The sequence below is a fragment of the Eulemur rufifrons genome, chromosome 15, assembly GCF_041146395.1.
Source record: "Eulemur rufifrons isolate Redbay chromosome 15, OSU_ERuf_1, whole genome shotgun sequence".
Classification (NCBI taxonomy): domain Eukaryota; kingdom Metazoa; phylum Chordata; class Mammalia; order Primates; family Lemuridae; genus Eulemur; species Eulemur rufifrons.
Genome location: NC_090997.1, coordinates 90,801,572 through 90,816,677, shown reverse-complemented (window position 1 = coordinate 90,816,677; position 15,106 = coordinate 90,801,572). Strand labels below are relative to the sequence as shown.

Here is a 15,106-nt window from a genome sequence, read left to right as displayed (position 1 = left end):
TAAACACTATAAATTAAAATCTATCTGTTCATAACTGTAAATACAAGATTCAAATGAGCTAGAGCTACATAAATCATACATATGAGTTAGTACAGTAAGGAAAGACTAGTGATATATCTAAAAACAAATGTAACAAAACTGATTAGAAAATTAGCTATATACTGAGGGTGTACAACCTGCTGAATACTTAAATACTTATTGTCTTCTTTTACTTTGGTTTCTGTCAATGCAGTTTCTATAAAATACTATTGTAATTTTAATAGCCTATGATTTTAGACAGGTGTGAAATCTCTATTGGGGGAAGTATCAAATTATAATTAAAACAGAATACATTAATTAATCAACACTAGAAAATAGTTTCACACTATGCTAATGAGAGACCATTTCAACTTCACTTATAACTTGACGAAAAATTTTGTCTTTGAAAGTGGAGAATTGACTTTATTCCATTACTTATCAAAGAATTACTGAGTCATCTACCAAATATTAGTCACAGTCCTAGATCCTGGGGATGGAAAAAGAACTACAAAAATTAATAAGATAGGATTCTTGCTATGGAATAACACATTACAGAGAAAAGGCTTTATTGCTATCTTTATCACTTTGGATTCAGGATTGGTTTTCAGTTTAGGTTTTTATTGTCAATTTTCTTATGATATGTTTTTAATACACAAGCACAGCAAACTTAAAACCTATAATCAATGTTATAACCAAATGTTTACATAATTATATGAATTCATAAAATTTAGTAATTCATGGTATTTAAAAAACAAATATTTGTATTATGTAACTTTAACTTAATTATTACCAAATTATATTTAAATCCTTATTTTATTAGTATTTTCACTATTAATACTAACTGATATTCTTCCATCTTAAATTATAGATACTCAAGTAAGTTTCTATACATACCAGGACATACAAAGTATAAAATAAATTAAAAAGAAAAACATGCTTAGGGATTGGTGCGATGTATTTTATTTTATTTTTTTTTTTTTGGAGACCGTCCTACTCTGTTGCCCCAGATAGCAACCTCTAACTCCTGGGCTCAAGCGATCCTCCTGCCTCAGCATCCCTAGTAGGTGGGACTACAGGTGTGTGCCACCATGGCCAGCTAATTTGTTTTATTTTTGGTAGAGACTCCTGACCTCAAGTGATCCTCCTGCGTTGGTCTCCTAGAGTGCAAGAATTATAGGTGTGAGCCACCATGTCTGGCCTGGTGAAACGTATTTTCAAAATAGTCCTTTAATAGCCTAGAGTTTATAATTTATATTAAATCATACCCAATAAACTTATTGAGCCCTTACTATGTATGTGGACAACATTCAGAATTGACCTATGAAAGAATTAATACTTAATAGTAAAATAAATATAGCCCTTATAAGCAGAATTTCTAAATTAATATGCCCATTCAAATTTCTCACAATTACAGACATACAAGTTGCAAATTAACCCTACAGTGAGCCATGCTACAAATTGTGTTTCTACTTTATATTTTTTAGGAGTTTCCTAATTATCACATGAAATAGACAATGTTTGTTTTCTTCCTTTCAAAAATCAGGAAATGTTTACTCTCTGGACACAATCACACAACAGACTTGAAGAGGATAACAAAAGGCCGTGTGAATGGACTGACACTAGTTCATGAATGTGGCTAAGGATAAAGCAATCCTTAAGGGAAAAATAATCAAAACGATATGCATTAGAGCATGATCTCCACTCTAATGTCACAACAGGAGAGACGAACATCATCGGGAAGACAACTGAAACTGTCAATCATCCATTCATTGCACCATCAATATTATTAAGGCTTACTGGGATCCCAGTTTGTTTTGCACTATGGGGACCAAGAGAAAAGTAGAAGACACAATTCCTACACATGATGAACTCACATACCGGCTGGGGAGGTAAAACGAGAAAACAGCTAGGGAACACATGAGACCAACTTTTATGTATGGAAATAAAGAATCAAGTACAAGATTATCGTGGCTAACTAGTCATTACTGATTAGTGATTTGTCTGAGTAGTCATTAGTCTTACAACTTTTGATAGAGAAGATAAATCTAAAATAAGACATTGAAGGCATGACATGGCTGGACTGTCCAAACTAGGAGAAAGTAGAGATCACAGGAAGAGACTAGGAAAGGGGTGAGGGAGGGATGTGAGCAGCAGAGATCAGACGCATTAGGGTGGGACAAGGACTTGCATTAAGGCTAAATGGTTGACCAAGTCACACAGGTTACGTGGGGCCAGCCGATAGAGGGCTTTGATATGAATTGAGACATCTGGATATAAGAGACAACAGGGAGCCAATAAAATTTATTAGTGAGTGGCATTGCCTAATATTTAAGCATTTGGTTCCCTGGTAGTTTTCGTAAGTAACTCCTGAAATTAGTTTAACTGGAAAGGTATTTACCTTATAAAATTATATCCATCTGGCAATAGTGGGAAAAAATGCCTAAATGCTGCAGCAAATGAGGTTAACATTTTCTGTAGGGAAAAAAATATTTACAGCAAGTGCCCAGACTATTGCTTTAAATCATGATTTAAATGTTTTTGATTTCCATTAAATCTAGAAGGAAGATTGTGAAATTAAGACTTTTTAACCTGGGAAAATGAAGACTGAGTGAGGCTGTGAATTCACAAATGGAATCAATTTCATCTTTATAAAGTCCTTTTTACATACATTAGTTCCTTTGCCCTTCACAATCACCTTTTGTGTGGTAAGCAGAGCAGATATTTTTATCTTGTTTTTTTTCAGATGAGAAATTGAGATGCCAAAGTGGCTGCCAAGTCACAACAATCAGAACGAAAAAATCTACATTCTTGTCATCCATGACAGATGAAAACGGATTTTTTACAAAGTCCAGAATATTAGGAAGAGTTGAGTACATGGTAAAACTTGAAAGAAACAGTTTAAAGTAACTTATAAAGTACTATTTTTTTCTAGATATGGCAATATGGTAAGAATAATCAAATGACCATCCCCAAAATCTGAATATTAGTTCTATAAGTACCACTAATAGGCAATAGGTGGACAAACTGTCTTGTCTCACTGGGTCAGTTTTTCAATCAGTAAAATGAAGTGGGCAAAATGGAAGAGCCCCAAGGTCCTTCTACTTTGAGAATTCTATGATCTACTGTGTATGCATTACTTATTATTTCAAGAGCTGGTTGAAGCTGAAAACACCAGTTCTGGCTGCATCATACTACGAAAAGTAAGGCAGTCAAGAATATATGATTAATGAATGAATGTCAGAAGAGCCAAATGAAATGGAAGTGTTAGAACAAGGTACCATTTCTAAGGTGCACGGACTTCTCAGACATCCACAATGTCTATTGGAGGGAGTAGATCGTAGTTTTGAGCAGATTCTCAAAGAAAATTATGGCTTCAAAAGAGTTAAAAAGTATTGTTTAGATAAAGAAATAAGTCATAGTTTTTAGGGAAACTTGGGTAATCAACTCTGGCCATTTGAGACTACCATCATAAGAGTAACTGTTTTTTTTTTTTTTCTTTAAGTTAATCTAGGGTACTTTTCTCCAAGACAGAAAGCTAGACTGAATGGGCACCATTCTGACCCAGCAAAGTCTTTGCTATATTTCTTTGGCATGGAAGGGAGACAAACCCTGAAAGGCTTTCTTCCCTTTAAAATGAAAAATGAAAAATTTCAACATACTGTCTTTCTGAATAAGAAACAGTACCTTTGTTTAGCATTTCCCATGTGTTCACATTTGATGGTGGGAAGTGAAACTATGCCAACATTTAACTCCCTAGAATAGGAATCACAACATTTCATGCACTGCTTCCTCCCCAGCTGAGTGCCACTATTCCCTTCGCCCTGTCCAGTGAAAGCAGCATATGTGTGCATTATGTCCCAAACCGTGTCCTCTTAAAATTCACATGTTAAAGTCCTAACTCCCAGAACCTCAAAATGTGACCATGTTTAAAGATAGGGTCTTTAAAGACATAATTAATTTAAAATGTGGTCATTAGAGTGGACCCTAATCCTATATGATCAGTGTCCTTACAGGATGAGGAAATAAACATAGCACAGAAGAAAAGCCATGTGAAAACACAGGAAGAAGATGGCCATCCATTCTTACAAGCCAAGGAGAGAGCCCTCAGAAAAAAAAATCAACCCTGCTGACACCTTGATCTCAGACTTCCAGCCTCTAGAACTGTGCAGGAAATAAATTGCTGTTGTTTAAGCCACCCAGACTATCATACTTTGTTATGGCAGCTGCAGAAAACTAACACAGTACGTCAGTGCCACACACAGTGCTAAAGGAGAGCAATTTAACCTCTTTATAGTCCTCCTTTAAAACGTGGTGCACGGTGTCCAAGCCCTTTACCATACTCTATAGGGCTGAATGGAGTTCCTAAGTATTCTTCCTGGGACATAAAATTAAGGAATAGGTTTTGCAGTTAAGACACCTAATTGGCCAACTATTTTTGTGAATTTATTGTAGAAAATGTCTCTTTTGAGGATTTAAAAATATTGAAGAGCAACTTAATAGTGGATTAACGCTAATGGTAATATTTTACCCAAAGAGAATAGAAAATTTGCATTAAAAAGAAATATATTAAAAAATATCAGATGGTAACCGAGACTCATGATTCAGTGAGTTTCTTAAGAACCCTCAAGCACACAGTGGTTATTTGATTATTAAAAAAAAGATTTTGTTCCGGTATTTGTGAACATTGAAAGATAAAAGGTCTTTCTAATTAATAAAATAGGGAGGGGAGGATAGGGAGAGGTTGGTTAATGGATACAAAATTATAGCTAGATGGGAAGAATAAATTCTAGTGTTCTATACCATTGTAGGGTGAATATAGTTAACAACAATTTATTGTATATTTCTAAAGTACTAAAGGAGAGGATTTTTAAATGCTCCCAACACAAAGAAATGATAAATGTTTGAGGTGATGGGTATCTTAATTATCCTGATTTGATCTTTAATATTGTATACATGTATCAAAATATTCTATACTTCATAAATATGTAAAATTATGTGTGAACTAAAAATAAAAGGAAAAAAATTAGTTGAGTCAGCTCCAAAGTTCTTGTCTTGATGACATTTACTTCTTACACAGAATCAACCAGCTGCTAAACATGTGCATTTAGGAACCATCATCTATTTTCTCTTTAAATCAAATAAAAGGCTGATAAACACAAATTTTCATATAGTTAATTAATGAAAAATAACTTTTAGAGTATGAGAGAAAAACAATATTTCAAGTTCTCCTATTTCATCTTTGCATACTTTAACCCCCCACCAGAAGAATGAATAATTCCTAATGTTTCAGAAATGTCAGCCCACAGCAGGTCTTTCTAGAATTGATTATTTCACAAATACATTGTCGTATTCAACAGGGCCAAATTAACAGCAAATGAGTTATGCAGGAAGTTGAGAGTGCTCTTTACGTAACAGTGAACACCTAATTAAATTATAGATGTTAGAGTGTTCTGTAACATAAATTATTTAAAACACCATATATACACATAACCACAATTTATTTACAGCAGTAAATAAAGTTAATAGCAAAAGACAAATTAAATTCCATTCTTTGCCATTCAAATCACCCTTCCATTGGCATACAAAGATTGTAGAGCACATTATCATGACTGCATATTAATAAATCATTTTAATTCATAACAACAAAAATAAGATTTTTTCCTTTCAAAAAAGAAATACTATAAGACATTCTGAAACAAGAAGGAACTAGGACTTACCTACATTAGGTTTCCCTAGCTTCTTGACAAAGAATATGACAAATCTGATAGCCTTTGTAAATTGGAGCAAAATCTTGAAATAACAGTTCTGCATTCTATTTTGTTCTGTTGTTTGTTAAGAGCTTAATGATTTGGAAAGTCATTTACTTTCAACAATTAACATGAATATTTCCACTGGGAAAAGTACTTTGAAAGTACTTTTAAAAAAATTCACTTTCAAAAATTAGACATTTTCTATTATCAATGTATTTCATTCAATGACAGTATTTTAATGGGGAAAAACACAAACTTACGTGTCATACACATTGAGTAACCAGTTGAGACACATATCCACACAGAGCGGCACGTTGACCAGGTCCTTATGCATTTGCTCAAGTCCATCGTAAGTTGTTGTCAGACAGTTGATGACATCTGGAACACTAAGGAGCTGATCATTTTGGTTCAGCTTGTGCTGTTTGAAAACTTCATTTGTTGTATTCAGCTCTAAGAGATCCACTAATTAGGTGAGAAAAAGGATTATGTACAGTCATTACATGACAACAACATTGAAACAAAAACACCTGTAGTCTCAAGTATTTAGCTCGATTCTTCAATTTGAGAATCTACCCTTTTTAGCTAATTTCAACTTTTAAAGAAATAAACACATTTCCATTCTTGTATTTCATCACATTGCCATGCTTTTCAATTTGAACTCTGTTGCTTTTAAACCTTATCCCAGTTTTTGCTCTTTGTAATAACAATTTTCCTACTTTCCTTTTCTGGCTTTCCCTTCCCTAGGCTCTTTCTGCTTTTAAATATAGAAAGGCATGAATCTTTAAATCCACTCCAAATGGTAGAACATCTCTAATATTATATTGCTGTCCTCATCTTAACTCCTGCAAACAACCTGCTCACCAACCTCCCCTTCATCCTTTATATCACTGCCAAACTCATTATTCCAAGTTTCTTAACATGTACATCATGACAAACAAAGTTCACTGAAGATGCTCAGTTAAAAAAAACAAAAACAAAAGGTTCAGTAGAGAAACAATAGTTCTCCACTGCCTACTGAACCGAGCCAGATCTATGAGGCTGTCAGAATCTGGCCCTAACCTGGTTTACTTCCCATGATGCTCTGACTTAGAGGCAACCTGTAGCTAAGGAGGAGGAGTAGAGGTTCACAGGACAGACCCTGCATCCTTTGGTCTTTGTATATCTGCTCCCATCCTTACTCTTCATGTGTAGTGGGCATGACCAGGGCTAGAGCAGGGATGGTGTGCACAGAAGGGCAAGGCAGAGCCCCTGCTCTCAAAGACATCTGATGACTTTACTAAAAGGAGGAGTAAACATGACCTAAGAGAGGACTACACAATTTCTATGGGAACTATTACTGCTAGGGCAGAGGAAGGACAAGTTGGAAAGGCTCTAGGGAGACAAGATTTGACATGGGCCTTGAAAAATAGACAAGATACAAGAGATCCATGTGAAGCAAGGAAAGAATTCCAGGAGTACAGAACTGCTTGAGAAAAGACAAGAATTTAAGCCAAGTCCGGGGTCCTAAGGCGTGGCGGACTGCAGTGTGGGTGGTGCGTGGCTCACACATGGGTGCTGCGTGGTTATGGTAAAGCAGACGGGAGCAGCGGAGGGGCTGTGTACACATTGCCCCAGGGGAGGCCCGCAAAGGCCAGAAGGAGGAGGTTAGACAAAAAAGACGAAAAAAAAAATATATATATATGTCTGTATCTTTTTAATTTAATCAACTCTGGGTCATTCATTAGCTAACCGAAAACAAGGAAACAAAGCAGATTATCAAACTACCCCGTATCTATACATTTCTTAAGCATGATGAACGACTCTTCCAAATATAAACATATGGGTAAGGAAAAGTCAGAATCCACATTAATTTAAGGTCTGCTTATACAAATTGTTGTTTTATAAAATTCTTCCTCTATTTCTAATATTTAACATTTTAGCATTAAAAAGATAAGCTTAGTGGAACTTTTAAATATATGTATACACACACATATATATGTATATAAAAAACAACTACTTTCTCTTAGCCTGATGCTAAAACTGTTCCCTCAGAAAATATAATGACATATTTTGATGGTTAACTAAAATGAACAAATAGCTTCCTTTGCATTTATCTATTTTAACCATTAATAATCACTAAATTGGGATGTTTAAAGGCATTTATGAAATGTCCTCACGCTAGCTTCTCAGATACCATAGAATTATTTATTTTTTCAAATTATCTACAATGGAAAAGAACTGCTTTAAAATTATGCAGATTAAAATGATTTCAAAAACAACTCAACAGGGAAGACATTCTTTTTAATAAAAGAAAGAGATAACCATAAAACACCCACGTCTGGATAATAGGCCAATCTATTTCTTTTAGATGTCAAATAAATCATTGGTAAACTTAGGCTAATAAACAAAACTCACGTAAGCTTCACGAGTTAGAGATGGTGTCAGGAAAAAATCAACAGCCATCTGGAATTTTCATTGTCATTTTTACCACATTTCTTGGCATTACATAGTTGACCCTTGAACAACATGGGTTTTGCCTGAGCAGGTTCACTCATACATGACTATCTTTCAATGAAAGTTACACCGAGTGTGCCTGCCTCTTCTTCCTCGCCTCTGCCACCCCTGAGACAGCAAGACCAACCCCTCCTTACCTCCTCCTCCTAGAAGACAAGGATGAAGGATCTTTATGTTGATCAATTTACACTTAATGAATAGTAAATGCATTTTCTCTTCCTTATGATTTTCTTAATAACATTTTCTATTCCCTTGCTTACTATATTGTAAGAATACTGTATATAACATATACAACATACAAAATATGTGTTAATCGACTGTTTATGTTATCAGAAAGGCTTCCAGCCAACGGTAGGCTAATTAGTAAATTTTGGGATAGTTGAAGTTATATGCAGATTTTAAACTGCGTGGGATCAGCACCCGTAACCCCTGCATTGTTCATGGGTCAAATGTAGGCTGTTTTCAATTATAAACCTCTAGAGGGTAGGAGCAAAATTCTCCACAGTGCCTGCCAAAGTGAAGTGTTTAATCAAAACACAGGAGCTACAGAACTACAAGTCCCCACAGACACAAAACACCATATTTAAATACTGCCAAAAGGCACTAAGTTTTCTGAATTCCAACATTAATTATGCCAGCAATACAGCACTGCTATTGGATCCCCATGTGGCATAAAATGACAATAGACCAAATTCCAAAAAGCCAATTTCCTGAATCAGGCTGTCCTTGCATTTCTTTCAGAAGTCTCCCTGGCTATACACTCTGTAGCTGTGACAGTAAGTTGCCACATCCCCTGGACTATCATGTCCTCAATTTTTAGTGATTTACTCTGACACTTTGCCTTAGTGTCCAAGCCAAGCATACATCTTTCGGAAGTGTGTCACATTGAGGTACCTTAAAGGACTGACTACATTTAAATCACAGAAAATTATGATTATGATTTTCTCTTTTCAAAGGGAGACAAATGACAGCTCAGTCATGTGGTAAATGAAACAAATAGCAGAATCATTTTTTATCCAACTTTTAGACTTTTTCTTTAATCCCACATATGAAGCACAGGGGATCTAATGCAAATGCATCATCATTCTTTTGTTCTGCAAAACAAACAAAAACAAAACTAACACCATTTAGCATCCAACCTTGGGCATGTGTGACTCCTATTCAGGTCCCGAGCTGTTTGACCATTCCTCCTTAGCACTTTTCCTATATCCTCTTCCCAAGCACCACAGAAAGGTAGGTGTGATCAAGGTTTCCTGTCTGGTCTTTTATCTGTGAACTTGATGCCCTCACTCCTTCCATTATCACCTCTCTCTCCAGGGCTCCAGATTCTCTTTTCTCCTTCTGACCTGCCTGAACACTTGACCACACTCCCATTGCTCGGTTCCCTACCAGAGCTAGAACTTCTACCTTAACGTGTTCCAAATAAAGGTCTTGCCTTCTTGTCATGCTGCAATCCAGTCTGCAAATCCTGAGCTATTCTAACACCCTCCTTCTTTCAGCCTCCATAATTTAGCAACTAACAAATTTCCCAAACCATCAGTTTTCCCTTGGGCAGTCTTACAAATCCAGACCCTCATCTCCCATCCTCCTACTCAGCCAGTTCAGCCTTGACCATTTTTTGCCTGAACTATTTACTCATTTTCTGTTTTCTGTGCCCTGCTGTCTTTCTTAGATATTATGGAAAGCATACGTCCACTTCTGGCCCTATCTCCAAACTCTAACAAGACAGAAAATGGTTCATAGCTCTCCACGCTATAAAGAAAAATATCCAACACTATGAGAACTTGAGGAACCAAAAAAAAAAAAAAAAGAAGAAAAGAAAAGAAAAGAAAGAAAGAAAGGAATTTCAGGAAAGAAATCACCTTTGGATTGACTTAAATTGACTTTAAGGGACTTTCTGGACATTGTTCAAATAGCTAAGCTAACTCCATTCAGGATCCATTACTTGATGTTCCCTGAACTCCATCCACACATTTGATTCTCACACATATAACGCCCTCTCTTCCTAGCCCTGGTTAATAGCCATGTGATTAAGTTGTCTGTGGCTTTTATGGCCTGGCTATTATGTCTGCTACCCAAGGAAACTTGCCTTCCTCATGATGAAGGGACTCTCTCCCTCCTCTGAAGGCATTTTCCTTTTGCTTCTCTGCTATTGCCTATAACATAAAGCTTTTAAATCGAAATACAAAAGAATATATATAGTTCACTAATTCATCACATAGCTAAAGATACAGAATGTTACCAATATCTTGGAAATCCTCCTTAATCACACCCCCTCATAATCACAGGGGTGACCACTAACCTTAGTATTTCACTTTCAGTTTTTAAAAGTATGTATGCATCTCTAAATAATATAGCATTTAGTTCTGCATGGCTCTGAATTATATACAAATGGAACCAAACTGCACAAATTTCTTCTACCGCTTAATTTTTTCCTTCAATTTTATAATTCTAAGATTCAACCATGATGATGCTGATTGCTAGTTCATTTATTTTTGATGCTGTATCATTCCACATTTATGAATATGCTAAAATTAAACAGATTTACTATTAAAAAGTGCTGCTATAAATCTCCTTGTACATGTCTTCTGCTGTACTGCTATGCAACCTTCAAATTCAAATAATTTACTCACTACGTCCTAAACAATTGCTCTGTGCCAGAAACTGTATGAGCCCCTAAGTGGAGAAGAACAGAGAACCATCCCTCTCATGAAAGCTTAGTTCATGTGGAGACACAGACAATAAATAAGTAAATAAATAGAATAATAAAAAGTATGACTGATACTTTGCCTTAGTGCCTAAGTTGAGCACCATGACAAGTGCCATGTAAGGAAAGAATCAGATCTATGGGGAGGCACAGAAACCTTCATTAAAACACGGGTTGCTCAAGTACAAACAGCTAGGACAAGCCCTCTTCAGGCAGGAGGAACAGAATACAGAGTTTGCCATGTCAATCACCAGCTTGATGATGAGATGATGACATCCCTAGTGGAGGACAGTGACGGAGGTGGACAGAGAGATGCGCCTGGAAAAGGCCATTCCATTCTAAGGGCAAAAGGAATCTGCTATAAGCAGGGCCATTGTGCCCAGGTGTAATGTTCTCTCTCTGAACTTGAGTTCCCTGAGTGTGAGAACCAAGGCTCTTTATATTGTTTTATCTTGCACACAATCCTGGAGCCCAAGGAGTGAATGAACAACGGCAGTGTGCCCTCTGCCTTAGTGCATTATGCTGGGAGGGGATTTACACAAAATGAGAGGGGACCCTGACCTAAAGCATAATATCACACTATCACACAAAGGGAAGCATATGTCGCTCAGGTGAGAAACTGTCGTTATAGGCAATCATAAAGTACCAGAAAAACTGGGGGCAGGTGGAATTAGCTTGTAAATGTCTCCAAAAGAGGTAAATTTTTAACAGTATTTGGGAGGAATAAAGGGTTATAGGCCGTTGCAGAGGACGGTTCAGGGCATTTCAAGTAAACAGAAAGGATGGGAGAGGAAGGAGCAGATTACTCAGGAACAGGTGAGCTCCAGGAGCCGCACACAGGCCCTGCTGGAGGGCGGAGGGGGAGGAGGCCGGGGCAGGGGGTGGGAGGGCCAGATCCTGGCTGGCTCTAAAAACAGCACCTCGAACACTTAAAATCCAACACAACCCAGCACTTTTCTAATTGTGCACTACCAAATGTCATTTAGTTTAGAAGTCACAGGAGTGTCCCTTCTGTTCCTCTGAAGTTTGAGGGAATGAGCTGAGGAGGGAGTTTTTTCTTTAAGGGGTCAAAAGAACCAACAAAAGAAAACACCAAACGTGTTAATGTGTTTATCCATCCAGAAGTACTACTGAAAACTGGGACCGTGTGCGTAATGACACAAAGCAGGCTTCTGTCAATGGAGATTTTGGGGCTGAGTCATTTGTCCTCATTTTATAGCTCATCAGGCCTGAGAAGACCTTCCAGACTTGTCAGCTGGATCCTGGGCTTGCAGCTGAGCCTCCTTCTAAACTGCTGTCACCATGGGCTCCCTGCACAGACCAAACATCCCTTTTGTGTGTTTGTAATTTACTTCCTATTCTCTTCTCGCTCAACATACAGATCGCCAGCCAGAGTATGTTGGCTTTCATTCTTTGCACTGGTAATTCTGCAAAACTTGCTGCAACTGCTACAACCTGCTAATTATCTTAGGGGCTCTGTGGATTATTCAAGAGTCAAGGTCATCTCATTCTTTCTGGCACTGCCTCATCTGAAGGTGTTTTAAAGCCCTTTTGACTTCTCTTAAACACATAGTTTAAAGCTTGTCTTAAGCTTGGCATTGCTACATTTTTCTCTAAATTATTCTACACCTCACTTTTCTCAGCTCTCCTCATGTAGGCATTGATTGGCAATTGATAATTTCTATTGACTTTCAAGGAGCAGATTTTTCAATCCTAACATATCATTTTTCTAAGGATAATTTTCAAAGCTACTCTGAGCTGCCTAGTATATATCAACAATTAACAAAAGGTAGCAAACAAGAATACTTAAAACTTTCCAATTTCCTATCTTAAAAGTATAGACAAATGTCACTTTTCATAACAACTCTCTGATAATGCACATATGTTTTTTGGATAGACTCCATCATTAAAACTAAAACTAAAAATATAATCTGGGTAGCTTAAATCTATACTCTATCATAAGCATTCATATTTCTACTTAATTTTAGGTTATTTGGGGGGGAATATCCTTTTGGTAAAATGAGTGTCACAGAATATCACTCTGAACACATCCTCAACCAAAAAAAAAAAAAATGCATTGATAATGCTAAATTCTCAAGACACATTTAAAGAAAATACAGCCTTTTATCTAATTTGCTAAGGTGCCAGTTCAAATTTCTATTAGGAATGTGATTTTTAAGTGTTTCTTTATTATGGGATTGTGTTGAGACAAATTGTTTGTAACGCTACACTTTCAAATGGATACAAAGTACTAAAAAGGCAATGACCCACTACTTTGATTCCTTGATTTAATCTTTTTAAATCGGGTGGCAGCATAATTTTTGGAAAAGCTGTTCACATTACTCCTATGTTTTGGTTAAGTTTGTTCTCCATCTGAGAATGGCATATGTTCAGTTGTTTCACTACTGCTTGCTGATGGGCCAAATGATAGAGCTTTAATAGAAACATAGCCAACTCCTTAAGTAAGGTACACTGTTCAGATTAACTCTACAAACACATCACCCTCTTCATTTATCTTTCTCTTAAAAAAAAAAAAAGCAATCCAAAGAATAGAGTGATTGACTTTGGGAGAATAACTTACAACAAAGTGCTTTTTGTAGCCTTCGAATTTTGATCGCTGTACGGTAGGCAGAGAAACGTACATTATTCAGGTCAGCTGAAATGGAAAAAGGAACAATTCAAAAGCATGCTTATTATTTAACTTACATTGAATGCTAAGAATACATTTGCTCACTTCAGATGATGGAAAAACACTGTCTAAAATAAAGTCTTCTCCTAAATTCTACAACATGTATTTAAGAAAGTAATTAAATGACTATTAGCACCATGTTGAGATCTATCTCAAAGCAGTGCTACACAGAAAATTCCAAGAAAGCATTTTCAAATAGGTGTCGGGGGCTCAGAACATGATATCCCAAAGTATGGTGCCTTGGAGCACTAAGTACTTGGAACTGAAGGAGCTTGGAAGGCCTCAGAAGCAAGGTCTTCCTGATCTTCTTCCATCCTCCGGTTCCCTGTCTCTCTTTCTCCCTTCCAAGTGATGCACAGAAACCAGAACTCCTCTTCCCCAAGGTGAGACATCGAAACTTGAACTTCTCTCCTCAAAGCAAGCCATAAGACTTAGAAAAGTCACTGTTTGACCTTATCCTCTCTCCCTTGAAAACCCTAGTGTGACAGCTGTCCTGTCGTCCTGTCCCTGGGGGCGGGGGCAGGGGGATGCTACACAGAGAGGCCCAGAAGAATCTAAACAGACAGGCTTTGCCAGGTTCCCCCCTCACTATCACCATTAGATCATACCCTTCTGTCCCATCACATTTCTACTGGCTGTCCATTCTTCATTGAACCTAAGCATAAAACCAGACACTTTTCCCTGGGTCTTTGGGTCTTCATTTCTGAAGGCTCCTATGTTGTGTAAAACTTTGATTAAATAATTAGTTATGCTCTACTCTGTTAACCTGTCTTGTGTTACAGGAGTGTCACTGTGACCCTTATGATGGGTGAGGAATGGTGTCACACCCTTCTGCCCCAGGTAGGAAAAGATGGAAGATGAGGAAAGGGAAGCACAGCTATTATTACAGCTTAATAATCACATTGCACAGTAGGCTGAGCACCCTTCCCTCTCTACTGCTAAAGAGAATTCTCCTCCAGGGACATTTTCCCCAAGGACATTTCCTTTTCTTTCCATCAGCCTGTCCATCTCCCTACTCATGAAGCTCTGAACTTCTTTTTAAGTTTCCTCCATCCTGATTCATTTGCTTCTTTTGCCCCTTTGTAGATCTAATTAAAATGATTCTATAATCAATATTCAGATCTTCAGAAACAATGGATATTTCGATTTCTTTCTCTGCAGAGTATCAGAGACTGGTAAAGTTAGAAGAAAACTTAGAAATCACTATAATCTGCCCCCTCATTTTACAAACCAGTGGCTTTTCTCTTGCTTGCCCAACCTTTGCAGAATCCCTCACCCACCCAAGGAGCTCATGCGGCAGCCCAATACAGAGATAAAAAGGGGCGTCCCTCTTGCAGAAATGGGAGTGGGAGAGGGAGGCCTGGTGTGCTGCTCTCACCCTCCAGCAACCCTTTAGCTGCCCAAAGAGAAAACTTTCAAAACTACTGGAATAAGCAGAAGAAAGTAGGA

The 15,106-nt window shown here is 37.2% G+C and overlaps 1 protein-coding gene across 2 annotated transcripts in view; it reads right to left on the bottom strand.

Annotated features, from left to right (window-relative positions):
• The window catches only part of UTRN (utrophin), a 478,322-nt gene that overhangs the window by 63,104 nt on the left and 400,112 nt on the right, over positions 1-15,106 (bottom strand). For both annotated transcript variants that reach the window (XM_069488656.1, XM_069488657.1), the window contains 2 exons: positions 13,550-13,624; positions 6,029-6,230 (listed from right to left, as the gene is read on the bottom strand). In XM_069488656.1, the coding sequence (XP_069344757.1) occupies positions 6,029-6,230; positions 13,550-13,624 (277 nt within the window). The remainder of the gene's footprint in view (positions 1-6,028; positions 6,231-13,549; positions 13,625-15,106) is intronic.